General features: G+C 41.1%; 1 protein-coding gene across 5 annotated transcripts in view; it reads left to right on the plus strand.

The window, feature by feature from the left end:
* Positions 1-27,309, plus strand: part of SEPTIN8 (septin 8) — a 58,204-nt gene that overhangs the window by 20,639 nt on the left and 10,256 nt on the right. For 3 of the 5 annotated variants that reach the window (XM_053376741.1, XM_053376742.1, XM_053376745.1), the window contains exons 2-9: positions 1,281-1,395; positions 4,268-4,463; positions 6,213-6,399; positions 10,711-10,872; positions 12,912-13,008; positions 14,858-15,026; positions 15,306-15,438; positions 16,778-16,968. In XM_053376741.1, the coding sequence (XP_053232716.1) occupies positions 1,281-1,395; positions 4,268-4,463; positions 6,213-6,399; positions 10,711-10,872; positions 12,912-13,008; positions 14,858-15,026; positions 15,306-15,438; positions 16,778-16,968 (1,250 nt within the window). Of the gene's footprint in view, positions 1-1,280; positions 1,396-4,267; positions 4,464-6,212; positions 6,400-10,710; positions 10,873-12,911; positions 13,009-14,857; positions 15,027-15,305; positions 15,439-16,777; positions 16,969-21,460; positions 22,105-27,309 lie in introns of those variants that run through there. The other 2 variants (XM_053376746.1, XM_053376743.1) reach the window with 2 other exon arrangements.

Consider the following 27,309-nt stretch of genomic DNA (forward strand, 5'->3'; position numbering starts at 1 on the left):
CATCCCATTTTTTATAGTGCAAAAAAAAATCTGACTTTTGTGAAAGATCTGGAATGGATATACTCAATATTTTCAGTAGTATGGCATGTGTACAAGCGCCACCTCACTTTTTGTGGAGTGGGGATGGTTTAGGTGACGGTCTGTTTCAAGGCCACTTCCCTTTGACCAGTGCGAGCTGCTAGTTTGCATGCTCAGAGGAGAGAGATGGCAGATAGCGACAACAGCACAGAGTCAAAGTACTGCCCAGAACAGCGATCCTTATCCTCAGACAAAATTTCCTCATGGTAGCCAAGTTCACTATAGCTCAGGCAGACATATAGGTCTAATCCTCTATTCTTCCTCCAGATCAGTACTCCAAAATACTAGGCATTAAATAAATAGCATCTGCCCTCATGTACATGCTTATAACTCCATTTACTGGCTGGAGGAGCGCAAGGCGGCATTAGGGGTGTGACCTACAGCCATGGAACTTTTCTCAACTTGGTCATAGCCTGCCTTTGGTGTAGAAAGGAAAACCTTGTCCTCTAATAATAGTGACATATAAAGGTGCAGACAGTCAGTACCAAACCCACTCTTTAAACCGCCGGCTCAAACAGTAACTATCCCACTATAAATGGAAAGTGTGGAAAGACCCCCAAGATACCACCATAACAAGAAAACCTGGTGTGGTCGCAGATGGTGAGGTGAGTGATGTGCAGCCCCCACCACCTTCGCCCCCCCCTTCAGGAGTGCGGGTGAACAAAGCTGCTTATGGCAGATTCAAAGGAAACAGATCAAGGGCTCCGAAAGCTGCTCCCCTTGGCTAACACGATTCAGATGCAGGAGACTTTAGAAAATGAAAGGATTAAGAAGTAATAAATAAAACATGCGAATTTGCCTCTTCCCTCCCCCGCCACTCCTTTGCACAGTGAAAGCCACCGGATCCGATTGTGTGTTGGTTTTCCTTTTGAAATGGCTTCACAGTTGAAGCCTCCTGTCTCTTTAAGACGATTCCTTGTTAGATCAGGGAGAGTTTCTCTCTCTCCTCTCCCCCCCCTTCTTTTTCTGATGCTTGACTATAATTACCAGTATGTCTGGAATGTGGCATATAAAAACATAATAAACCTCTGTGTGGGCAGTGCTAGGGTTGCTTCTGTGACTAGGGAGTCTGCTTGGCTTCAAGGGAAATGGTAGTGTGTTTATGGTTTTTATATTTTTCACCCCCGGTCTCCAGTTTCTGCTAACTTCCTTTCAGAAAACCCCTGCTAAATAATAGCATTCTCTTTTTCTCCCCTCTGCAGAATGAAGAGAAACGGAATCTCGCTCTGGGAGGCCATGTTGGATTTGACAGTCTTCCTGATCAGCTCGTCAGCAAATCTGTAGCGCAAGGCTTCAGCTTCAACATCCTCTGTGTGGGTGAGTAAAGTGTGCACTGCAAACAAGAAAAGCACTTGGACAAAAACAACACGTAGAAGAAACCAACTTGTTAGAAGCCTGGGAGAGCCAGTTGCTTAGTGGAAGAACACGTGCTCTGTATGCCCACAAGGTCCCAGGCCCAATCCCTGGTGTCTCCAGTTAAAAGGGCCAGGAGAGATCTCAGCCTAAGATCTTGCCTCATCTACTCTGACAGTAGCTCTCCTAGGCTAGATGGACAAAGAATTTGACCTGGTGTAAGGTAGCTTCTTGTGTTTTTCAGGCACTGTTTTCAAACCACAGCCTTCTGCCCATGGTGGCAGGTGCCCATTGGGACTGGACTGGTGGGGTCGAAAGCAGGGAGCCCTAGCAGTAGGTAGAGTCAGAGCCAATGACAGGCTGAGCTACCCTCCTTCCTGGTCTGGTCGTAAGTAAGAAGGCAGGCAGGCAGGGGCTGAATGAGGGCAGGCTGAGTTTGGCGGGTCGCTTCCCCATTGCCTTAATAGAGCAGTCCCAACACCTTATACCATGCTTGATTTGCAGAGCTGAATCTCCCAAATTTGAGATGTAATGTACTTTGTTGAGGCAAGGCTAAAACTACTACAGTGGTACCTCGGGTTACATATGCTTCAGGTTACATATGCTTCAGGTTACAGACTCCGCTAACCCAGAAATATTACTTCGGGTTAAGAACTTTGCTTCAGGATGAGAACAGAAATCGTGCTCCGGCGGCAGCAGGAGGCCCCATTAGCTAAAGTGGTGCTTCAGGTTAAGAACAGTTTCAGGTTAAGAACAGACCTCCAGAACCAATTAAGTTCTTAACCCAAGGTACCAGTGTAATAGGATTTCAACACCATTCACCCTTTTTTTCTTTTGAGTGGGGTAAGGGCTTTGCTTGCTTTCTATATGACTGGGTTTCATGTGATATTGATGAAGGCCATGACTTATACATTGCTTTCACAATTGTGAAAAAGTCACGTTAAGAAGCTGGATTTTCAAGTAGCTTGCATTTCTAATGGCTGGACCTGCTCCTACGAGATTCAACCATTGGTTAGAATAAAACTCAGTGAATACAGGATTGGGTGGCTTGCACCATATGTTGTTGCCGAAGCTGCAGGCTTGCTTACTTGCCTTCTCCTCCATAGTTTGATAGAGTTGTCTCCCCTATCTTATGACTTTCACAGGGAGCATTAAAGTTACAGTGGTTAGATTGGAATCGGATTGGAATAATTTGCTTCTGGCAATGATAATTGGGGCCTTTGATCTTTGTTTTAATTTTTGAAACATGCATATGATTGCTGGGGAACAGGTTTTGGTCTCCAGAAGGCGACCTACAAGGCCAAATTCTTGCTTTTCTTTTTGCAGATTTAGCTGCAGCAAAAATTCCATAAATGCTTATTGTGTTAATTATAATTTTTCCCAGTCCAATCTGGCGAGTATTGGAAAATACTTTTAAATACATTGTTCTATGTGCTCATGGTTTCTGCTTAGTAAAATAGCTCAGGAGAGAATTTAATATACTCCAGGTCTCTGCTGAGAGCTATAGGTGTGTACAAAAACTTCTGTGTGATTTTGTCGCACTCATTGGTATGTTTCCCCTTCCCCTTGTTTTTCACATCACATCTTTCTAATCAGCTAAGTTATTTAACCAGGGAAGCATCATTTATTTTCTGTACTAGAGCAAATGATCGTAATTGTGGTGGGACTTAAAGAAACAGAGCGATGGAATTGGTATATTTTTATCCTTATTATTGGAATAACCTGTAGTTTTAAAGGTTGTTCAGACCTCCAAGGCCTGCTTTTCTGAGCCTATAGCTGGATGGTACTTGGATATGTGCTTTCTGTAAAGAAGAGTTTGACCTTGATTTTAAGGAAACCCCCAATAATGCTGAATTCCTTTCTCTGTTCTCCATTCACCGCAGATTAATGTAACAAAATAAAGATGATCGACATTGATTCTGACAGGAAGACTAAGCATATACTGTAGTTGCGTAGGCAGCAGTATGGGCAAGCAGGAAGGATTAAGGTTAAAGGCCATAAATCAAAAGAAATATATAAAGACCCTTTCTGTGGCTTGGAATGTCTTGATAGAAATCTTAGTTACTAATGGGACTGGGCCAGCCTCGAAAGCTTTCTGTTAACTCATGTTTCAAAATATACCCACACTTCATTGCCTCTCTGACAAAACAGCTCCACTATTTCACAAGCTTGGGTAGCCGCCAGCCATAGCCAGGAGCAAGTATTCCCTGATTCACTTCCCATTTGCTCTGCCAGCTCTCCTTGCAACATGTCCTTGCATCATACACCAGCCCAGGGGTTTCTGGTGCTCTGCCATCTGTCAAATATCCAGACTAGATTGAAATTATTACACTATTCCACACTGATTCATGATCTCTCAAGGGGAGTTTGCCCATAATTAGAACATTGGAAGTTTCCTATAGGGTTGCGGAGAGATCGTGTTGACATTCTGTAAACCTTTCCCTTATTAGTCTTCACATCTCGCTGCTCTTTTCAGTTTTATGTCTGGAAAAGCAATGCTAGCCCGTGGCTGCTTAGCAGCACAGAGGATCGAACTTAAAAGAAAGTGGCATGTTTATAGAAAGGATATTGCCTCATGCTATTAATACTGCCTTTTGCTCCTAAAACAAAGGAAGTGGTTGGAGGTGGGAGACACCATCTGTGCTTTAACAGAGATTGAGGAGTTGCACATACTGAAGGTTTGTTTTGTTTGTTAGAAGCCTTTGGGGAGAAAGCTGTAGACAAATCAAAGGGTCTTTATTGTGAACTCCCTGAAATCTATTTGTTCTGAAATCATGAGAAATATTTAGGGGGGGGAAAGACAATGATGCATCTCCTTATTTCTGGAATTTCTCAGGTGAAACTGGCATTGGGAAGTCAACGTTGATGAACACTCTCTTCAATACAACATTTGAGACTGAAGAAGCCAGTCACTATGAGCACGCTGTTCGCTTGCGGCCACGGACTTACGACTTGCAGGAAAGCAACGTCCACCTGAAATTAACCATTGTAGATGCTGTGGGGTTTGGGGATCAGATCAATAAAGATGAAAGGCAAGTCACTTTCCGATTTGGTGCAGAAAAGCCTGCAGTGCTTCGACGTGTAAAGGAATGTAATGTCTTGGGAACACGCTGGGCCTCACATGAGAGTGTCCATTCATAATGTGATCAACTGCTTTAGGCAGCCTTCGCCAACCTGGTTTCCTCAAGATGTTTTGGACTACAACTCCCATCAACCTCAGTCAGCACTGTCATTTCGGACTGCAACTCCCATCACTGGCTGGGGCCAATGGGGGTTGCAGCCCACAACATCTGGAGGGCACCAGGTTAGCAACGGGCAGCTTAGGACACAAAGATTTACTCAGCTTATCCCACTCACACTTGGGCTTGGTGGGACATTATGTACTAAATGTTGACACTGAACCTCTGGCCTTTGGACATATCGGCTGTATTGATTATTGATTACTCAACTCGGTGGGTTACTCGAGGTTGATGCTTGAGATGCTGTTCCTCCCTTACATTAACTGCTTCTGACTGTCCTCCCATTACTCTAAACAGTAAGCTAATTGGTTCTTAAGTTTTGCTCTGACTCATTTGCAAAATGGCGGCTGCTGTGCCTCCTCCAGAGTGAGGGAAATAACAATTTGGAGGAAGGAATCCTAGGTCCATAATGGCACTGAGCATCAGCAGGAGAGGGCCTTTCAGTCATGCTTGTGGGCTTCCCAGAAGCATCTGGTTGTTCACTGTGGGAAACAGGATGCTGAACTAGACAGACCTTTTAACCTGCTCCAACAGGGCTGCTCTTCTCTTCTTGGGCAGATGATAAACAATCAGTGCTTTCTCTGTTCCTTTGTGACCCTATCACTTTGCATGTAGCCCCCACCCTTCTCTGGCTTCCATTCTTAGAAACAAGTAGCTGAGGACAGTTGATGTCTGAGTAAAAGATGCATAATGTAATGCAGACTTGGACCCCCTCCCATGCTCTTTTTCTTCTCCCACACTTTTTTTTTAAACCCCAATAATCTTTTTTAGGCTGTGTAACTGAAAACACTTGTTCAAAACATCAACGTTTTAGTTTGTAAGGATCAAATCTCTTACCGATTTTTTACTTTTCAGGGCAGCTCGTGGTTTTCCTCAGCCATGAGGAAAACTAGTTGCAAAAAATAAATAAATACCCACCAGTTGGGACCTTATGGTGAAGGGTGGGTAATGAATTGAGTAAATGCCTCTCAAATATTTATTGTATTATACATTAATTATGTATTTCTCAGTTATATTTGTATCCTGACCTTCATCCGGGGAGTGTGGAACAGTATTTTAGTCTTGCAACCACTCTGTACGGTTGGTTCAGCTGACAGATGGTGACTAACCCAACTAACTCTGTGAAATCCGTAAATGAGCTGCCATTGGATGCTCACTTGACATATGAACAGTGTGAACATCCTTGGTTATAACTCAAGTGTGTAGTGAGTAACTGTGGTTTCATGTTATCACTTCTGCTTTGTAACAAAGTTATCAAGTTCAGCTCATCAGCATAACACCCGTCCCCCCAGAAGTGCTTTTGGCTTTATTTCCAATTTCACTTCTTGTGTGTGCACCACCTTCTGCCTAATTTTAGCTTTACCTCATGAGGTAACCTGTCATCGGTTAGCACTAAAGGTTTTTAACATCTCTTGCACTGAATTCTTATCAAAGCTTGGCAGATGGGGGAGACTGGGCCATTCCTTTCACAGCATTCTTGAAAGTGCCCAGTCATTCTTTGTTAACTTTAGCATTCAGGTTGCTAATGGAATTCGTTTTTAGTTACAGGCCGATAGTAGATTACATTGACACGCAGTTTGAAAACTACTTACAAGAAGAGCTCAAAATCCGGCGTTCCCTCTTTAATTATCATGATACAAGAATCCATGTCTGCCTTTATTTCATCACTCCAACCGGTCACTCGCTGAAGTCCTTGGATCTGGTAACCATGAAAAAGCTGGATAGTAAGGTATGTGCTTTACCTCACACGTGCTATGAGCATTGACTTTCAATTAAGTACAAGCTTTGGTTGGCACCTTCAACCACCAATCACTGTGTAATTTAATTTATTTGCTTTAGTTTTCTGTACGCCACTTAGAGATTGTTTTAAAATATTAAGTGGCATAGAAATGGTCTAAATAAATAAATTTAAATGTTTATTCACTTTTTATGCCAAGGAGGTAAAAGATTCCCTGTTCTCAGCAGTTGCCTTAGACACTATCCTTCTCACTTCATTACACTCATTCTAGGCCACTTAAGTGTTATAACATTTGTTGTTGTGAATGTCTCTCTTTGAGCAATCCAGAGTGCATCAACAGTGCTGAGGTATGCATGGGTTGGGGAAATAGGTTAGGGGAAGAAAATCCTGTAGGCTTATGGAATTTACGTATCACTGTTCTGATTAAAGTAAGACAGCCCTGACTTAAGTTGTGGGAAACAACTTAACAGAAGTTATAAGAAGATGGTCAACGCAGTAAATCAGTTTGTGTTAACGGCAGTTGTTCTGATGCAGTAGTCATTGGGATGCATTGTTCTGGTGAGTTCAATAAGGCAGCAACCATTTGTGGCTGTAGCCAGATGTAGACCATCTTAGCAATTCTGATAATTGCTTCCATGCAGCATGTGCTCAGCCAGCCAACTCTCCTTCTAGCTGATGACTAGGTGTGTGATGTTCAAAGTGAAAAAGCAAGTCTTCTGAAGTCCATGCTGTGAGGAGAGTTTGAGGCAGAGGGCAAAGGTCATTCACGTGAAAGGATTCATGTTCAAAACAAAAAAGTTCACATTTTTATTGGGTGACCTTTTTAACTTTAAGAACGTAAAACATTTTAAATGACCAAATGATGTACTTTGCTAAGGATTAATTTGAACACTGCATCTGCTGAGGAATAGAGATGAGTCACTTATATATTTCGGCTCCATCAGCTTGAATCCTGAGCTGCATATGCTGAGCTTTGCCCACTACTTCTGTGTGTTGCTGTTTGGAGGCTATACTATATCCCCGCCCCCCCCCCAGCAGCCACTTCTGACACTGGCGGAATCCTTAATCCTGCATGCATAGATATTTGATCAGATGCATATGTGTATAATTCTCAAGTATGCATATGTAATAGAGAGGGAGAGAATCAATCCCAAGTAAACATTAAGGTCTGATTGATAGCTCCAGTTTAGTCTTTGTTGGCATATGAAGTGAGTATTTACGATATCAAGATCTCAAAGCATGGGGCTGACAATAAAACAGTAGAAATAACAAGTAGAAAGACAAGTGGCTAACTAGGATTGTGTGCTTCCATTGCAGAACTTTGTCATGTTTTGCTCTCTTTCATTACAGCTCACAGGAAGTTCTTTACAGGGGCATAAATATTAATATAATAATAAACAGTACGTTTCTGGTGGCCAGAGAGGTATCCTAATTTTTCAGAATGGAGTGCCTTGGTAAAGAAAATAATGATTAAGTGTAGTCTGAACCTCAGAACCCAGGTCTGTGGGATACGTAGGAAATAACGCTCTCAATTTCCAACTTGCTCTTTGTCCCATTCCGAGAGCTGCTCCTGATTCAGATGTGGCTTGGATACTACATTGGCTTGAGATCAAACATCTGCTTAGCAAAGATGTAGGCATCTGAACTGGCTATGCATTGATGGGGAGGGGGGCAGCTGTTCAACAACTCTGCAATGTCAGCATGGTGATGTCAGACACTGGGTAGACTGTCTGGGTTTCCTGTGATATTAATGTATCTGGTTCATCCAAATGACTTCACCAGGCTTTTCCAGGGTGGAGGATCATTCTCCGCAGTTCTCTCTCCCATCATGCACTGGGGTGCAGCTGAAGTCATAACCAAAGGATCTGTTGCCTACTTTATCTGATTACTTCCAGACAGCCAAAAATGGTCTTCAAAGCTGAATTACTACATTAAATAATAGATGGCTGAGATTGCACCATGTCTAGCCGTTCATATCTCGACACTCACAAGTTAAAAGTATCCAACCCTATCTCATTTACCACTTTATCTTAACTCAGCATACATTTTGGCACAGTAAAGTACAGCTCTGTTTTGGAAAACCACCTGTTTCTAAAAGGGCTTTTATGATACATGTACGTTTTATTATGTTGGCTTCAATATTTAGCATGCTGATGTTGCATATCTTTAATCTCGTTCCATGCTTGCTCTTTCCTTGTGGTCGCTTCACCTGATAATTCAGAAGAGAGATTCTGGCTTTGTTTCCAGCTCTGGAAATGGAATTGGGAGTGAAGGTCAAGAAGATGCAATTTTGGGTGCAGTTTTGGGAGGACAGATTGATTACCTGTGGGAATATTTTAAGAGAAATCCCAAGATAATGAAAAGTTGTCCAGCTTGCTCTATAATTCACAATATAGTGATGGGAGATGGTGGCTAGGCTCCAAAGAACTGAGTGGGCTTGTACAATTGGCTTGGGTCAGCCAAGTGGCATATTTTACTCTTTTCAGCAGCTGACTCTCAAGCTAGATCACAAACTGCTTTTACAACTCTGCTTTCTTTTCCAAAGCAGTTCGCACTGAAGGAGTGGGGGAAGCTACTGTTTAAGGAAAAACAAGCCTAAAGCCTCCTTTGGGTGAACAGACTAGTTTTGCAGTTATCTTAATCCAGGCCAGCACTGACAACCGTGTCTTCTTAATGACCCTGACAGTGCTTTGTTGCAGCAAAAGAGCAATAAGCCATGCACCTGCCAATTCACTGCAAATAGAATTTGCTGGGAACTTTGTTCTGTAGGCAGACATGGGAAAGCCATTGTCACTCAAGTACCTGTGTGTTGGTGGGCCACCAGGTATTCAACTTTAAGCTCAATTTCCCTGAAGTTGCCTGGCTTGCTTTTTCATGCTGCTTTTTTAGAGCGTGCTTCTCTGTTCTTTTGGGAACACATCCATGCTCCCCCCCTCCCAATAAATTCACCTTTTTAAAAAATCAGCACCTCTGCATTTCTTCAAGCTAATTGCTGGAATCAGTGAATGCATGGTTTAGCAATTAGGTTTAAGAAATAACAACATTTTAATTGGCTGCCAGCTGCTTATAAATTCCATTTGTTCACAAAGCCTGCCAGGAAATTAAAGCAAGGGGAGGCTTAGATCTAAAGCACAACATGCTCTTTTCCAACAGTAGCATTCAGTACCTACAACCTGTGTAAAGTCTTACCTGAGGCAGGGAGCTCCCCAAGAGGTTCAAGGGGCTGCCATGGAATGGAAGTATTGTTCACACACATTGTGTTTGTATGGAGGGGGTTATGAATCCCGGCCAAAATCTCTTTTCATTTGCCTCTTGAAAGCAAACTACTGTTATCAGACAGGATTAGAGCAGATCAAAGTAGATCTCTGCTTTACTTTATACCCATGGTACAGTCTTGTTCATCCAGATGTTTTGGACTACAACTCCAAGCAAGCTGACTTACTGCAAGGCCTCAGGAAAAAATAGATTTTTGTGATAGAAAGTCAATTTTTTGACACTGGTTAGATTTAATTGTGTCACATTGACTTCAATCAGAATAGTTCTTTCCCCGCCCTTGCTTTACTTTGAAGGCCCTAATCATACTACAGTGGACGCTTGGGTTACAAATGTGATCCATGCAGGATGCACGTTCGCAACCCACAGCGTTTGCAACCCGCAGCTGTGCGTCTGCGCACATGTGGGTTGTGATTCGGCCCTTCTGCGCATATGCAAAGCGTGATTTAGCACTTCTGTGCTTGTGCAACCACCAAAACCCAGAAGTAACCCATTCCGGTACTTCTGGATTTCGGCGGTCCAAAACCGAACCTGAAACGTCTGTAACCCGAGGTATGACTGTATGTACATTAATAATACTTGGAAGAATAATGTAAATTTCCTTGGATATCTGAATGCAAGAGAATACACTGTGGCCAAGGGTGGCTAAATACTCCATGCCTGAGTGGTAACACTTACTAGTTCAACTGTTTGATGTGACAGACTTGCATTCAGAATGCTAAGCAACATTCTGCTCTTAGCTGGTGCTCCAGACAGCTTGTATTCAGTTAGCTTTTACTCAAGAGTAGACCTATTGAAATTAATGAACAGGGCTAACTTAATTAATTTCAACTATACACACTACTAGGAGGTTTTGAAATGGGTGGATTGGTGGCAACGGGATATTAAAGAAGAGCGGAGACCTAATTTAATGTGCTTATACAAATGAGGTTGGGGGAGCCTAGTATCCCTAACACAGTGCAATTAATGACAGGCCTCCAAAACTCTTTCAGGGGGGAAATACTTCCATTGGTTTTATTTCTTTTTCAGGTGAACATTATCCCTATAATTGCCAAAGCTGACACCATTTCCAAGAGTGAGTTGCACAAGTTTAAGATTAAGATCATGAGCGAACTGGTTAGCAATGGAGTCCAGATCTATCAGTTCCCCACGGATGATGATGCTGTGGCTGAGATTAACTCCGTGATGAATGTGAGTAATGTGCTTACTGCAACAAGTTTTTATAGTTTTGTATTGATAGCAGTGACATATCAAAACTGAAGATTGTGTGAACTGGTAGACTCTATTTGTAGTAGTGCTTTGGTGCTATTCCTCCCATTTCTCAGTGGAGCACTCCTTGTTGTATAAGGAAGCAGTGGGATCTTGTTGGGTTGGCTATTGCGACAGCGCGATGGCCCTTTTCCCCCTGGCGCTGTTGGGGTGCACTCACTTAAAAATAGAGTGTGCCTACCTCACAGAGCACCACTTCCACAAAATCCCTCAAACTACCTCAGATTATCTTGTGGGGGACTTGCGTGAGGTAAAACTTAATAATTAGGAGTCTCAGGTGGGATTTGTTCAAATAAACAATAACGATTTTATTTAACAAGGAGGTTTATGACACGAGTGGATAAAACTTAAGATACTTCAGTTTACAATATTATTTCACTTCAAGGTTTTCTCAGTTGTTTCACACTTAATACTTTGGTTCTTAACTTAATACTTTGGTTCTTAACAAGGTGGTACTTTCTGTCAGTTACACACCCCTTAGACAACCCTATTCCTGAAGTACTCCAAGTAATAGACCCAAGGTTTCACTGGTTTGGGAGTCTTCTCATACTAGAAGAATCTCTCCCCTCCTGACTGGAATGAGACCTAAGTAAATTGTCTCTTTACAGCCTCTACTTTTCCTGTCTCAGCCTCAGCCTCCCATTAATTCCTGGCCTAATTACTCTTACAGGACACCACACACTGTCCTTCACACTAAGCTCAGAGACTCCTTTTCTAGCTCGTGATATTTTCCTCAGAGTGGATGCTTCTACCCAGAACCAACTCTCACTCCCTCTCTTCCTGCCTATCCTCCCACCCTCAATCCCAACCTACTCCAAAACCTCCTTCAGTCTCTCCAAATCCTCTCCTTTTCAACTCCCCCCTCCCCGAACCTCAGCCAATCAGAGGCTGTCGTACATTAACCCTTTTCTGGCATGGGAAAAAGAAAAAGAAAATACTTGGGGACTCAACCTGCCCTAGCAAAAACAAACTTTTCTGTCACAGCTATCATCATATACAATAAATACTCATGGGTATTACCAAAATTACTTAGTACTTTCCCAGTAAATAGAATGCTGAACTGTGGTACACAAATAGTCCTACACAACCCAATTACCTGAACTGGACACTCTTTTTAAAATGCCTCTTGCTTAAGCTTGCACTATGGTCAACTTCATAACAGCAGACAGTGCCAGACAGAGTAGAGATATAAAACATCCCTTTCACACTCATCTTTGAAATGGGGAGTGAATTTGCAATGCTATCTCTAAACATACTGTGTATGTGACAGGATCTACAAGTTGCCTCTTCCCATACCTGAATAAGCTGTGGAGTGTGGAAGCTGACTGAGTGGGAATACCAGACATCCAGGGTACCTACCTACCTTCCTTCCTTCCTTCCTTCCTTCCTTCCTTTCTTTCTTTCTTTCTTTCTTTCTTTCTTTCTTTCTTTCACCTTGAGTTGCATCCATATAAAGACCCTGTTGGGTGGATCAATATGATTACTCTTATATCTCAGATATAAGAGGTCATTGAGGCAAAACCTGTTGCTTGGGCAGTAGCTTGCCTACAGTTATTTAATGGTAAGGATTCACCCCATGAGTCCCATCTGTGGAAGCCCTGAGCAAGCAACGTGATAGTATACATCTGAGCAATGAAGAGTCAGGTGGGATATGGAATATATAATCTAACCAAAAGCATTCTTTTTGGCAAAGGTTGTTCGTGGAGAAAGTGACTGTGTGAAATCTTCAGTTCTTGGTTTATAGTTGAAAATTCTAGGGTTCCCCCCTTTTGTCTTGTTTTAGTGTAACAGCAGAAGATTTTTCAGAATGTTTCTTTCTTTGCAGTTCTGCTGTCAGCAAAAATGTCAATACCACAGATGTGGGAAATGTGATTCTGTGCTATGAGGAGTTGAACTGAGGCTGAGGGCGCAAGTGACATTTTATATTTTGCACTGAATTCCATGGTTATGTGTCATTTTAGGCTCATCTACCGTTTGCTGTTGTAGGAAGCACAGAAGAGGTAAAGGTTGGAAATAAAATGGTGAGGGCTCGGCAATATCCTTGGGGTGTGGTACAAGGTAAGTCGGAAGCCAAGCCTCTTGACAGTGTTGTGTAAACTTTCCTTGATTGTTTCCTGCTCTTGTAGCTGTATGGGCTGTAGTCATCATTATTCGTACTCTGAGGAAACCATTGAAATGAATGGACATGACTAATGGACCATTAATTCCAGTAGACCTACCCAGAGTATGACTAGCCCAATGAGTTTACTAATGTTCAGTTTTATGCCAAAGTCAGCTTGCCCTCAGCTCCAGGAAATGTCACAGTCCTCTTTCCTATAAAAGTCTTTCATAAGGAACATTCCTATCATGTCACCTTTAGATGACAATTAGGTTTCCCCCCCCCTAATTGTACTTGGCACCATCTAATTTTTAGCACCTGGCAGTTTATTTTGATGCCTGTTCTCTGTTTTCATTGCTAGGCTGGTAATTTATTGTGTCATTATACATTTTTTATTTTTACTGATTATTTGTCAGTTGCAGTATCTGTGGAAATGTTCCCAAGGGTGGGGGGGACTTTAAAAGCACACACAAAAAATATGCATGCTGATCTGTCAAGGCTCTGTGGTATTTTATTTTACAATTGTTTTTGTAAGCTGATTTTCCAACAACAAAGTTGAGCTAAAAGTGGTTCCCAAAGATAGCAAAGTGTATTAAAAACGGATGCTGTTGCTATTTTTTCATTTATTAATTGCTTCCTATAAAGAATCCCAAAGTGATTTTACAATACAATTAATACATTTATAAAACAATTGCATATATACATTAAAGATAAATTATATATAAATGCAAAAACAATTAAACAATACTCCAGGTGATCTATTAATATAAATCAAAAGCAGATGGTAATAATGCAATAAATACATCAATACACAATTAAAATACAGTTGAATACAAGGATACAAAAACACCCTCGTGGTCGCCACAAATTCATGCTATATACTCACTAAGCTGCACCATAAACCAAGGCTTTGAAGCATGGTGGCATCAGTAGTTTTAGGAGACTGTTCCTGATTAAATTATACAGGCACCTAAAATTCTGGTGTTTATCTGTTAAAAACATTTTTGTTTCTTCAGGTATTTTTAGAAAATTTATTCAGTTCATTGTTGGTTCTGTATTTTTTATTTTATGATGTTTTGATGATTTTATATTACTTTTTTGGTGTGTACCACCACAATATTTTCATTAGAAGCTAGTGGTATATCAATACCATAATAAAGAAATGAAAAACATTTTTTTAAAAAACCAGTTTCACTCAAATAAGTACCAGACACAATCATTTCCTGCTTCCAAATAAACAAGCCTAAAAAAATAAATCACCATAACAATAATATGGATGATATCCTGCATTCCATATTTATTTATACAGAGGCAGCAATCCGAAATGCAATTGCTAGAGAGTAAGCCCCTTTTGTACCCAAGGGTGACCTCTGAGTAAATTTGCATAGGATTTAGTTACAAGGTTTGCACAAAGCTGTCCTTCTCTTAACGGAGGAAACACTCCTTCAATTCTGCTTAGAATGTTACACCAACAAAGGAAACCCCAGGATTTTGAGTCAAGTTGGTGTGTATAAAGCATGGGTAGGCAAACTATGATCCGAGGGCCGGATCCAGCCCAATGGCCTTCTAAATCTGGTCTAGGAATCAGCGTGTTTTTACATGAGTAGTATGTGTCCTTTTATTTAAAATGCATCTCTGGGTTATTTGTGGGGCATAGGAATTTGTTCATTCCCCCCCCCCAATATAGTCTGCCCCCCCACAAGGTCTGAGGGCCAATGGACCGGCCCCCTGCTGAAAAAGTTTGCTGATCCCTGGTATAAACCATCCATTTTTTCACAATGGCTATGCTCCTTCTCTTCATTTGCTCAGTTGAGAATGAAAGCCACTGTGACTTTGTAAAGCTGCGAGAGATGCTGATCCGTGTCAACATGGAAGATCTGCGGGAGCAAACTCACACTCGCCACTACGAGCTTTACAGGCGGTGTAAGCTAGAAGAAATGGGCTTCAAAGATACTGATCCTGACAGCCAGCCATTCAGGTGAGAGAGCATCATCCTCTCCATTCTTGCTTTCCGCTGGAATACCTGCACAGGTGTGTGAAGGCTGCAAGTTCTGTCAGAATCTGGGGCACTCTTGTAAGCAGGATGACAGTAATGTGTCATGTCCTTACTGCCTCACCGCCTCCCTCTTTGACACATGCATGCGCAGCACATGTACATAGGTGTAGCTTTATAGCTGCTTATTGTCTTCTGTTGTTTTTCATCACCTTTTAAAGTCTAAGTGATTTGAGGTTTGTGTGTCTTTTGTGTCTTAACCAGCCTTCAAGAAACCTATGAGACCAAGAGAAAAGAATTCCTCTGTGAGTTGCAGAAGAAAGAGGAAGAAATGAGGCAAATGTTTGTGAACAAGGTCAAGGAAACAGAGTTGGAACTGAAAGAAAAGGAGAGAGAAGTGAGTGGCAGAGAATGGAATCTGGGCCACAGATTCATATGGCCATAAGTAATGGGTGGTGGGTGGGGATGAGTGTGGGTGTGTATACCTATGACACTACAATTACAATATTCCAACACTGAGAAGCAAAGAAAATGAGAACTTCCTTGCTGGATCCAACAGAGGCCTGTCAAATCCAGCATTCTGTCTCCATTGATAAGAGCAGCCAGATCCTTCTGGGAGCATTAAAGGGACATTCATCCTGTGGGGAATGCATTAGAGGGTTAGGATTGCTCCCTAATTTGTTTAATCCATTTTTAAAGGCCATCTAATCTATTGCTGTTGACTACCTTGTGGGAGTATATACCTTACTTTTTGTGTGTGAGAAACTACTGCCAGTTTATTTCATAGGCTGGCTCAAACTTTTATTTTATATGAAGGTTGTGGAGGAAAGTCTTAAAACTTCTGAATTGTTGTATTTGAATTTATTAAGATTAAGGTTTATTGCTCCAGGGCTTTCAGTATCTAAAACCTAGATGAAACAATCCCAAAATGACTGCATCCATGTCATACCTCCAGCATTATCTTACCCTAGCTATGAGCTGCTTCATTTTTTGTAAAAGGAACCTTTCAACTACAGTGGCACCTCGTGTTACGTACCATCCCCCTTACGAATGCTGTGAGTTATGCACTGCGCTAACCTGGAAGTAGATGCCCCTTGTTGCGACCTTTGCCCCGGGATGCGAGCGGAAGTTGCGCTCCGGCGGCACAGCAGCAGTGGGAGGCGCCATTAGAGAAAGCACGCCTCATGTTATGAGCAGTTTGCTGTTACAAACGGACCTCCAGAACGGATTAAGTACGTAACACGAGGCCCCACTGTAATCATGAAGGCATGTTGCTATCCTTCAGGAGCACAGGAGACTAATCTGACACATGAAGGTCTGGCAAGTGGGTGCCAAATAATTGTAAACCTTTGTTCTTCAGCTGGAACCAAGGGCCAGGCCATATATTAATGGAGTGGAGGAATTGCTGTTTTCACTATAGTGGTCCCTCCACTGATGTCTGTGGAAAGAACCCGCACAAGTCAGGCAGATTATTCTTCCCATGGTGGTATGCAGGTGTATTGAGAAGCAGAATTAGTCCATCCCACATGGATCCATTACGTAGATGTTAATCAGAGCAGTGCTGGATCCAGAAGGGACACCTGTGTTTCTCATTAGGGTTTAACTCTGCCCTCTGTGGTGACCTGTAGGACACACTTGCTTGGATGGGAGTGCCCTGCTGTAGGTCAGGATTGGGTTCTACTTCCTGATAGTGGAGGCAGCGCTGACTGGGTTTTTTCCTCCCCTCCTTTGGCCAGCTGCATGAGAAGTTTGAACATCTAAAAAGAATGCATCAGGAAGAGAAGAGGAAAGTGGAGGAGAAGAGAAGAGAGCTGGAGGAGGAGATGAACGCCTTTAACAGGAGGAAAGTGGCAGTTGAAACCCTGCAGTGTCAGTCTCTGCAAGCCACTTCACAGCAGCCGCTGAAGAAGGACAAAGACAAGAAAAAGTAAGCAGTTTGACATGAGCTTCACTTTGTTTCCATCCTTTCCCAAGACATTCACACCCAAGTCAAGTCATCTAAAAATATTGCAACAGATGAGTTATTTTTTTAAAAAAAAGTGGTGGGAAGGAATGAGGAGGGGCTCAAGAAGCGGTTTAGACAATTTCCAGAATTATAAAGAAGCCCCAATTTCCCATTCTAACAGAATAAGCCAAGGAAATGTTGTATAAATTTTAGCCGTAGTTTTGCAACCATACCAAAGATTTGAGGAGGGGAAAGACCTCCATCTTAGACTAATGAAGATTGACCCAGTAAATGCTGCTTCTGGCCCCAGGATAGTCTTGTCACTTTTTCCTGAAGTGCATTAGCAATGAAAACAAGGATAAAACAATTTCATACAAAAACAAGTTCACACACACACACACGCATATACACACAACTAGTATTAATTCTTTGTCTACTGGCCACCATGAAAGGGAAATAAGAGAGTTCTATATAAATAAATCAGTATTGTTTTATGTAGTGTTGACATTAAGCATCCCCAACAGGAATTCTTGTTCCATGGGATCTTGAAATGCAGTTGATTTTATTTTTGGTTAGCGTAGGTTCTGTTCTCCATGTAGGTCTACTCATTATAGTGGACAAATTTAATGTTCAGGCTGCATGTTGTGTCATACCTCCGCATGAACGTGTGCAGTTGCCTTGATACAAAGACAATTAGCCAATCCAGCCCATTACGCTGAGAAGCAGTGTCTGTCCAGAGTCTCCGGCAGAGATCTTTCCTACACTGCTGTGTGAGATTTTGCTGACTGGAGATCTTACAGATAAAACTGGGAACCTTCCCTCAGGCAAAGCGTATTCTGTACCACTGAGTCATGTTTCATCCCTCCAGATAAACTGGTACATGGGACCCTAGCAATTACCTTATTGGAGCAGATCAAAGGTCTTCTAGTTCAAACAGGGGCCCGCCATGTCTCTGGGAAGTCTAGAAAAGAGGATATTGTGGAGATACCACTTTTGATCTTTGTCTGCAGTGTTTTGATCTTTGTCTCCAGTGTTAACTGGCAGACTAAAACAGGACTTCCATATTCAAAATATATTTGTTGAATCTCATTGTAAAGCTGTCTAATCCAGTGACCACACTGCATCTTGTGATACTGAATTCCACAAACGAGTTTTCAATATCCGAATAAGCACATTTTTGTTTTGAATCAGCTGCTAAAAGTGTTTCTCCAATGTACTCTTCCGGCAGGTTATCACCTCTTTATAGCTGCTACTCGTAGTTGAGCCAGCTGCAGTACAAAATGGGGATAAACGGGGATAAAAACCATACTGCTACTTTGCTACACCTGGTATTTTATACTTATTAAAATATTGAAGTTCATGGAGGTCCAGGCCTTGTTTTTGGTAACCATGCATCATAATGATAATGAAGGTGAGAATACAAGGCAAGGATTAGCTCAGTTCAAGTTTAAATTTAAGTACAGTTTCCTGCTACCTGTGCGAGATTGTTTGAAGACAATTAAATCCCTCCACTGCAAATTAATAATTTTCCTGCTTAGAATGTACTGAAACTTCTGTGGCATATTTATTGTTGTTCTTGCTAATACTTCTTTTTCTTGCTAATACTCTGGAGGACGCCTGCCTCTCATCTTTAGCATCTCTTCTACTTGATCTAGGATCCAAGAGCCATAGCTTGTTTTATGAGATATACTCTGATTCACGTCGGATGGTTTTCAGTGATCTGCTGTAACGCAGTCTTTGTTTCAAAGTATTGCCATGTGTGATACGGTTGCATGTCCAGCCTTTGAGATTAAAGGTGCCCTTTACTTAAAAAGGCGAGGATAATGCTGAAACGTCTTCCTCAACCTATGCTTGCCTATGAATACTCGCCAGCATTCATATGCATACCTAGCCAACCAGCTGCAGAAGTTGTGCGTATCTTCTCCTTCTGGTCCATTCAAGGACTAGTACGACAGTTCTGATGCTTTGTTAACTCTGGAGAATGTAATAGGCATTCTAGTCTCTGCTGTGGTCTGTAGCTTCCCCAGACCTCTGCCCCTGGTTTTTCTACCCTCAGTTCAGTCAGAGGCAACTCACCTGTTCAAGTATTCAGAACCACATAGCAATAAGCCTGTGAGGGAAGAGAGCAGGACTGTCACACTGTGCTGGTACCTCCTGCCACCACTTCCCAATGCTGTTTGTGCATGTTTGCTGAGGGTTCTAGCTCACAGGGAAAGCCCACGTGTCCATCAGGCTCCTGCATTGCAGACATGCCCCCAACACAGAGACAGAATTGGAGAGAGGCTAGCACGGATGTGGAGGCAGGGCAAGGGTGCACAGTATTATTTTCTTCGTCGTGCAATTATAGTCATGGTTGTGAAGGTCTTTGTAGACCTGAAGTTGCTTAGCACATGTGTTGATATCCTCATGCTGTTGTTAGAGGTCAGGCTCAGCTGATACTAGCTGCCAACTTTTCCAGATTCTTATTCCCAAGAGTGGGCTCACGTGTTACCTTTGTAGCATGAAAGCCACTTCTGCCTGGACCACTGCTAGATTAGTGACATCTGTAAAGAAGGAACTTGCCTGTGTTAGGATCATGGTGGGGATCCTTCTTTCCTACTGTTGTCAGGAAGTGGTGGTGACATCACTCTACCATGTGAATGAATCCTCCAATGATAATATTGTGAGGGATGTCAAATAGCCCGCCTTGGATCCGTGATCTCTGTTAGTTGCTTATTACTGCCCAGATACAATGCACGCAGCTTGGGCCCTAGGAGTTTTATAAGGTTTTATGCAGGTTTTATAACTGCTGTCCTTGCAGCTACAGTGTAAAAGAGAGGAATGGATGACATTCTGCAAGTGGCATATAGTGTACCAGAGCTGGGGAGGGTGCAAAAAATGGTGTAGGCAAGGTTGGGGGGGAAACTCGCCTGAAGCAAGTTGATGTGAACTTGACAGCCAATGACTTTCTGAGCTAATGCGTGTTACAAAATTCTGGCAATTTGCTTTGCCTCAGAATGTTAGTAGTTTTGCATTAACTATTTAACTTCAAGTAAAGAACCCTAGTGTTTTTATGTGATTTATACCTTTTTATCTTTTTTAAAAAAATGATATGATTGTGTGACTAAGCTATAGAACTGATCAACAACTACATAGTCTCAGATGATGTAATATTTGCTGTGTAATACACAGTGCAATCTATTTTTTCCATGCATACTTACCCTAGGTAAGTGGATGATGGCGATTGTAAGATAAATTGCCCATCTAGTAGTTCAAACTAAAAGGTCTAGCACAAGTTGTAGAAAAGTTACAGAATTGGGCTATAAGATTGCTATAGGGGCTTCTGTCTCATATATAAGAGGCTTCTTTGTTCTTTACGCATGCTAAATTTCAGCCTCTTGTCTTCCATGAATTAAGAATGTTTGTGATGATTTGTGCTTGTGTTAAGCTTAATATGATGTTGTATCCTTTTGACAGATGCCTGGTTATCATGATTAGTTCTATCTAACATTACTAGTACTTATTTCTTTTTCTTTTTAAAAAAAATTCAGCAGTTTTGGTGAACAGCCTATTTATATTTCTGTATGAATTTTATGGAGCAGCAGCGTAACTATCCTATTTAGCATGAGCAAGATGACTTACAATATGATGAGCTAAAGTGAGTCACAATAGCCTGTCTAGAACGCCAGTGTCAGCCACCGCCAATCCAGGATCTTGAACAGACCCAAGTCCTTCTAACAGAGATCTTAAAAACAGAAATGCCTGAGATTGAACTAGATGACTCATAAATTTAAAAACCTGTGGTCTGTTATTCAGGTAAACTGATTAATCTTATCTCTAGTGCAATTAATTAGATTTTTTGTTTTGTCTTTTTAAAGAAGTAAGGCAAGAATGATTTGATTTTGATCATGGAGTGGTCTGGTTTACATAGAACATTAAACCATGGTTTAATGTTATGTGGCCAAACCTTTGCAAGCCCAAGCAAAGAGTCAGACTCACTCACATCACTTTCCTCCTTCTCCAGCCAGGAGTGTGACTTCTTCTGAGCTTAGTTTAACTTGCAAATTAACTCAGCTTAGCATTACATGTGTACCAGCAATCCTGGTTGGAAACTAGTAATGGTTAGTGAAACAAGCCAGCTTCATAATCCATAGTTTGAGGTTGGCTTGTTTGGAAACTAACCATGGATTGATTTAAACCAGGATACCGGGTTCATATGTAACGCTAAGCCAATATTTTCTGGAATCAAAACTAAACTCAGCAGAAGTTCTGTTGGCTGCACAACAGAGGAAGGGAAGAGAATACTTGCCTGATGCTTTGCGCAGGCTTGGGGAGGCTTATTCACACAACGCTAGACCTTGGTTTAGTGTGGCATGTAAGTCCCAAAGGATCACATTGCGTTTTTGCCACTAACATTGTGTATGATATTGCTTTACGTTTTCGTTATGTTTGATTTTCTATCGTTTAATTTTTGCTTTTTATGTTTTCGTTTCAGTTGATCTCACACACAGACTTGTATGCCAGGAGCGGACTCTGTCCATTCATATGTTTTAGTTGCTTGCTTTTCCACCTTGTGAATCCTTCTGTCATACCATTGTGCAAGTGAAACAGCATGAAAGACAAACTGACCATCTGGTGCGTTTTTCAGTGACTGGATTGTGACTATGCAGGATGTTAACGTTTTTAAGAAAACATTAGCCTTGTCTTTGCAGATTCCCTTTGGAAAATACTCGTATTGCTAGTTCTGAAATGTCAGGGGTTTAATTTGTTTTAAACCCAATGAATTACTATCTATTTATAAAATGGCCCTAACTATATCTAATACATTTTTAAAAATGCAATCTTGATGAAAGAGTTCCGTATAAAAGTTTCTGTTGGGAACCTGTTTATTTTCATTTTTCAAATTTATTTTAGGTTAAATATCACCAATATTTTATTTTTAACAAAAATTGCAACCTAAATGCATTACGAGCTTGAAGTGACACTTTAAATTTATTATTTGAAGAAGGCAGTTTCTACTTCATAACGTGCACACTAGTGTGCAGTTTAAATAAGACAAACATCTTGTATATTGTTCTGCTATTTATATTATGTTGCTGAAGTGCAACTCCTTATTAAACAGTAGTTTCTTTTCTTTCACTAGTGTATGCTCCTGTCTGAGTAGATGTTCATCCTCAAACTTATTATTTTTAATAATAAATAAAATAAATTACAACTCCATAATCAAAAGTAGAACCTAGAAAATTGCAGTTAATGTTTATAAATCACTCTCTGCATCCATCTCCACTCTGGATGCTACTTCTGCCTTTAATGCTGCTCCCATTTTTTAAACCTGTTGATTTTGACTATCCTAAAACAAACAGGATTTGGATATTTCAGTGGCTGGAAGGAGATGTTCTCCTTTTTATGGTGGCGGTGAAACAATCAGTAAAAATGGCTTTGATAGAAAGAATTCCCTGTACTTCTTGAACCGAAGGCAGCTATCAGTTAAAGTAATCCTTCAAACACCTAGATGTGAATATTTTTAAGACAATGTCTTTGTGCAGATTTACATTCTTTAGCCAAGCTCACGCACATGAGTTGACCAAATCCAAAAAAGCCCCTTTAGACGAAATTAAGAGGGCTCCTTAACATGATTTGCTTTTCCAAATGTATCATGCCTTTTTGCCACATGCTTTGTGGAAGGATGCATTTGAGACAAGGGCTTGTGAAATGACTGCAACTTTTAGGAGCATCTCAGCCTGCCAGACAGGCCACCCTGAGATCCAGCAGGGTTGCTTGCTGTGAGTGGGGATGCAAATATACATTGGACACCTTCATGAATTAAAAGTGAAAATGGCAAAGTTCCATGTCCAGCAGATCTCCCTGTAGTGAGGAAAAATGAGTTGCATGGCCCAATTAACACTAACTGGGCTGCAGGGCAAAGATTTCTCAGGTCATCTGTGAACTTCCACAACGTTGTTGAACATCACATTTTATTCTTTCCATAAGCTTTGGTGAGAAAACCCATATTCACGGCTAGCTGTAAGAGCTTGTTTGCATAGAGAAGTACAGATGGGAGGCTGGAATACTTAGTAAGGCTTGTGTACACACTCCTGTCTCCTCTGCATTCAGTGGGCTCCCACCACTGGTTTGGGAAGCCATGGGTGACAAAGTTAGCCGCAGCCTGTAGTTCCTTGTGGAAGACTGCATTTTTATTCCTGCCCACCCCACCCCAGCCCCGCCATCCTGCCCACCCCAGCCCAGCCCCGCCAAGCCAGCTCCCATCTGAGCTGAGAACTGCTCATTCGGTAAAAGTATCCCTTTCCTGTCTCCAGCCTCAGGTGGGAACAATATACCAAGGCATGCTGATGTGTACAACAGCATGCAAATGCAGTTATGAAACACAATGAAAAAGAACAACCCTCCGTTTTAAGCCAATAATGTGTACACAGCCTGAGAGTCTCCTGCCAGCTCTTTTCTGCTGTATTGTGCAAACCTGGGATGCACCTGTCACCCAAAGGGAGACATGGACAAGCCAGGGGTCACACAGTTCCCCACCACCACCTACCCCCGTCTCTGTGACAGTTCACATCTATTTTTTGCTATGGAATTAATTTAATCTTCCACTTCAGTTCTCTTCAGTGCTGTAGCATAGCCCGTTTTTAATTTTTAAAACAGCAAAAGGCATCTTTTCTTGCTTGTCTCAAAGTAGCATTTAGCTATAGTCCGGGTCTAAGGTTCCTCATCTTTTCCCACAGAAGCCCATTACACATGCTCAGATATTGAAACCCGGTCTTTTGTTTGCTTGTTTGTTTTTCTCTTAAAAGGACAATGTCTGAATATATTGAAAAATATGTTGCAGTATTACTTGATAATTGTAAAAAAAACCTCATGAAAAAATTATACTGGTACTGTTTAATAGCAGACCCACCTAATGGTGGTATAGTGGATAGTTAACCATTTTTTAGGTGTTTGTAGTAATCTGAATTTAATAAATAAAAAGGCTGTGCCTCTATTAAGCTAAATATATTTTCTAAAATATTAGCTTTCAAAATAGTAGGGAAGGGGGAATGGTTGTGCACAGGATCAAATATGCTGCATTATGTACACAATGACAATCCTGACACGCGATCAGTTAAAGTTGCAAAAGCAAACCATGTCCGCTTGTGTGAAAACAAGATTTCACATGAGCCTGGAAATTAATTAATATGAACAAGGCTGCAGGGTTGTGGAATAAAGGCGTGGTTTTTAAAATCAGATATGCAAACTAATATAGCATGATAAGTTTTCCAGCAGTTGCATAAGGCAGCAAGATCATCTATGCAAATATTTTCTTTCTGATTGGCTTTCTGGCAATCACTTTGTTTCAGCCCTATTTGAAAGTTTATGAAAAAGTGGTAGCAATAATGAAAAGATAAAACATGTAGACACATGGCCATAATGGCAATATATTTCTGATGAAGACATTCAGAATGTATGTAACAATATATTAAATACAATTATATATATATATATATATATGTATGTATGTATGTTTGTGTGTTTGTACCTTTATGTTGTGCTGACCATTTTGTCATTTTTAGTGAAATACTGGCCTCAGCGTTTGCTGGCCTCAGTCTCTTTGTTAAACTTTCTGCAATAGTCTTCCCCAGTAGAAACCAGTATCATTTTTCTCAGCTGGGATAGTACTTGACTTTGCATTTTTTGTATGAGACCAAATTGCATATAGTAGGTTCTATATGTTATTTCTTATTTAATAAGTTCCTGGTTATTACAATGTGACACTAATCTTAAATTAATTCTTAAAACTAAGCTTGAAGATTCACCTCTTATGTGTGAGGTAAGAAAAACAGGAAGACAACAATCTGTTCAAATCTCTCCGTTCTGTATGTAGTTTGACGAATGGAAAGACCGCTTTCCAGTGAACATGCATATTTTTCTGTTTTCAAGCTTGCATATTTTAGATGACTATTCATTTTGTAGTTTGCATATTTTGATTGGAGCAAAGCAGTTATTTCCACCTGGAAGATCGTACTGAATGAAACTTACAAGGAGGCAACAGGAAAACCTATGGAACTGATTTCATGGATTGCTAACATGTCACTCTCATTTTTGTTTTACAAGTTTTTTTTTAAGCTTTCACTTTTTCAGTTTCCTTTGTACTTCTTTCTTTTTATTAAATGTTACATTTTATTTTGAGTTCTGGTCTTTTTATTTTTATATATATATTCCTTTCAACCTATATCAAGTAGATCAGTATAATGGGGAAAATAATTTAAGAAATCCAATTTGCATGTAAAGCTCTGCTCTATCATCTCCTTAAGCTCATGGGATGAAACCATAATTTCACTGATCTCAGTGGGTCCAGACCATTTTACATACACAAACACTTGGAATTAGGGTTTGTCTGGGTTTTTAAAGAGTTGCATTGGGTGATATTACATACTTATATATCATTTTGCTCCTAAGGGTGGAGCAAATTCACACATTTGTTACCCTGCTCTGATATACATCAAAGGCTACCTTGCTCTTTACAGAATTGTCAAGATGGCTCAGCCTAATGCTATAAGGCCAAACTTGCTCAAAAGAAACACAAGGCTTCACTTCTGGTCAAATCTAAGGGAGATGAGGTTTGGCTTGGACATGAGGCAAAGTGCCTAATATGCATGGTGTGTGCAAGGAATGATCTGGTTAGAGAGAAGTTTAAGGAAGTTGCATTGTCATGTATTATCAGCATTGACTTCCCATGATAATAGTTTTAACTCTGAATTATGGAATGTATTGGCAACATAAAGGTGCCAAGGTAGAGAATCTGAAGAGGCCTTTCCTTTACAGGTAAAAGGAACTAAAGTAGTAGAATTTCAAATTTGCAGTTGTTGGGACAGAACAAGGATGCTTGCATGAAATCTGCTTCTTCACAATGAGCCAGCTAATAAAAATGTGAACAACGGGCAGTGAAAATACCTAGAAACTAGGGAATCCAACATATAGTCCACCAGATGGTGTTTCCTTCTTTCACTTTAAAAGGGCCTGAGCTGTACGCAGGGCAGGCCCACTCAAATGGATGCTGAGTAGTGACAATCTGTTTTCTATCAACTGCTTCAAGTTATAGCGGGAGATGCATGCACTTTGTACAGGTCCAAGAGATTTCACACTTCATTCACAACACCTGAAAAATACATCTCTAGAACAAACATAGAAGTTTTCTTAAGTAACGTCTTTTTACAAATGATAACATGAGTAACTGAACTTTGAATTGCTTCTGAAGCATCACAGTTGCTACAGGTATTGCAATTCAGTATGAGGAATACACGTTTGGGGGTGGGGAAGAAAGGGCAAGCATGTTAACTTTCCCCCTCCTCAACCATGAAGGAGGATGGTGTGAAGCAGGTTCCCTTCTGTATCCATGGCAGCTTCCTGCGTGTGTAGGAACCTTGATCTCATAGGGTTCCAAAATGCACAGTGCACCTCCCCACACTTGTCACCTTTTGCTTATTTTTACAATGTAATGTCTCAAGAGTCTAGCTATGGGACTTGCCTTCTTAAGTCTTACCATGGTGTCTTAAATATTGGAGTGACTTGGGCATGGCTTGATCTTCTTTTAAGAGGCAGGGACATTTGTGGCGAGTGAGGACAAAAACAGGCAGAAAGGTCAAATAGTTGGTTACAGTCTGATAAAGTTATCCGTCTGGCCATGGATCCTTCCGTCTTTAATGGAAACAGTAAAAGCAAATTAAGGGTTTTGCATATAGACTTTGTATGTGTAGTTAGGCAAGGAGATGAGCCTGTTGGCTTCTTTTGGACTCTCCTTATGCTATATTCCAACGAGTGACAAGAACTTTGGGAAGGACAGATGAGCAATAAGCTTTGCAAGTTGAAACCAGATCATGGCCAAATGTGTCAGTGAAGGGTTCAACAGAGTTGCTCAAGGCTGCTTCCAGATTTGGGGGCAAAGTGCATTCTGATATCATGCCTATTATACTGATGAACCCCTCAGGCTTTCTTGGCTGTGGTGGTGGCGGTAGTGACAGTAGCAGCAGCTGCTGCCATTTTAATTTCCCAGAGTGCCCAGTGCTGTATCATGTTGGGAAATTAAAATGGAGGCTTACACACCTAGCTGCCTGATGGGGCCCTGTTGGGGTACTGACAGCCCAGAGGCTGATCTAGGATTCCGGGTGGCAATATTGATCCGCAAGCTTTATTCAGGTTCTTTAGTTGTATTTGCTGTCTGTCCTCTTCTTTTTAAATCTGTTTGAATCATTGAGAGCAGGTTACTTATGAAAGTATTTTTTTGTATTTGAAAGATGCTAAGTGTGGGATGCAGTATGGCTTAGCTGTTGCTGTACTATCAAACTTCAATAT

Source organism: Podarcis raffonei, chromosome 2, assembly GCF_027172205.1.
Source record: "Podarcis raffonei isolate rPodRaf1 chromosome 2, rPodRaf1.pri, whole genome shotgun sequence".
NCBI lineage: Eukaryota > Metazoa > Chordata > Lepidosauria > Squamata > Lacertidae > Podarcis > Podarcis raffonei.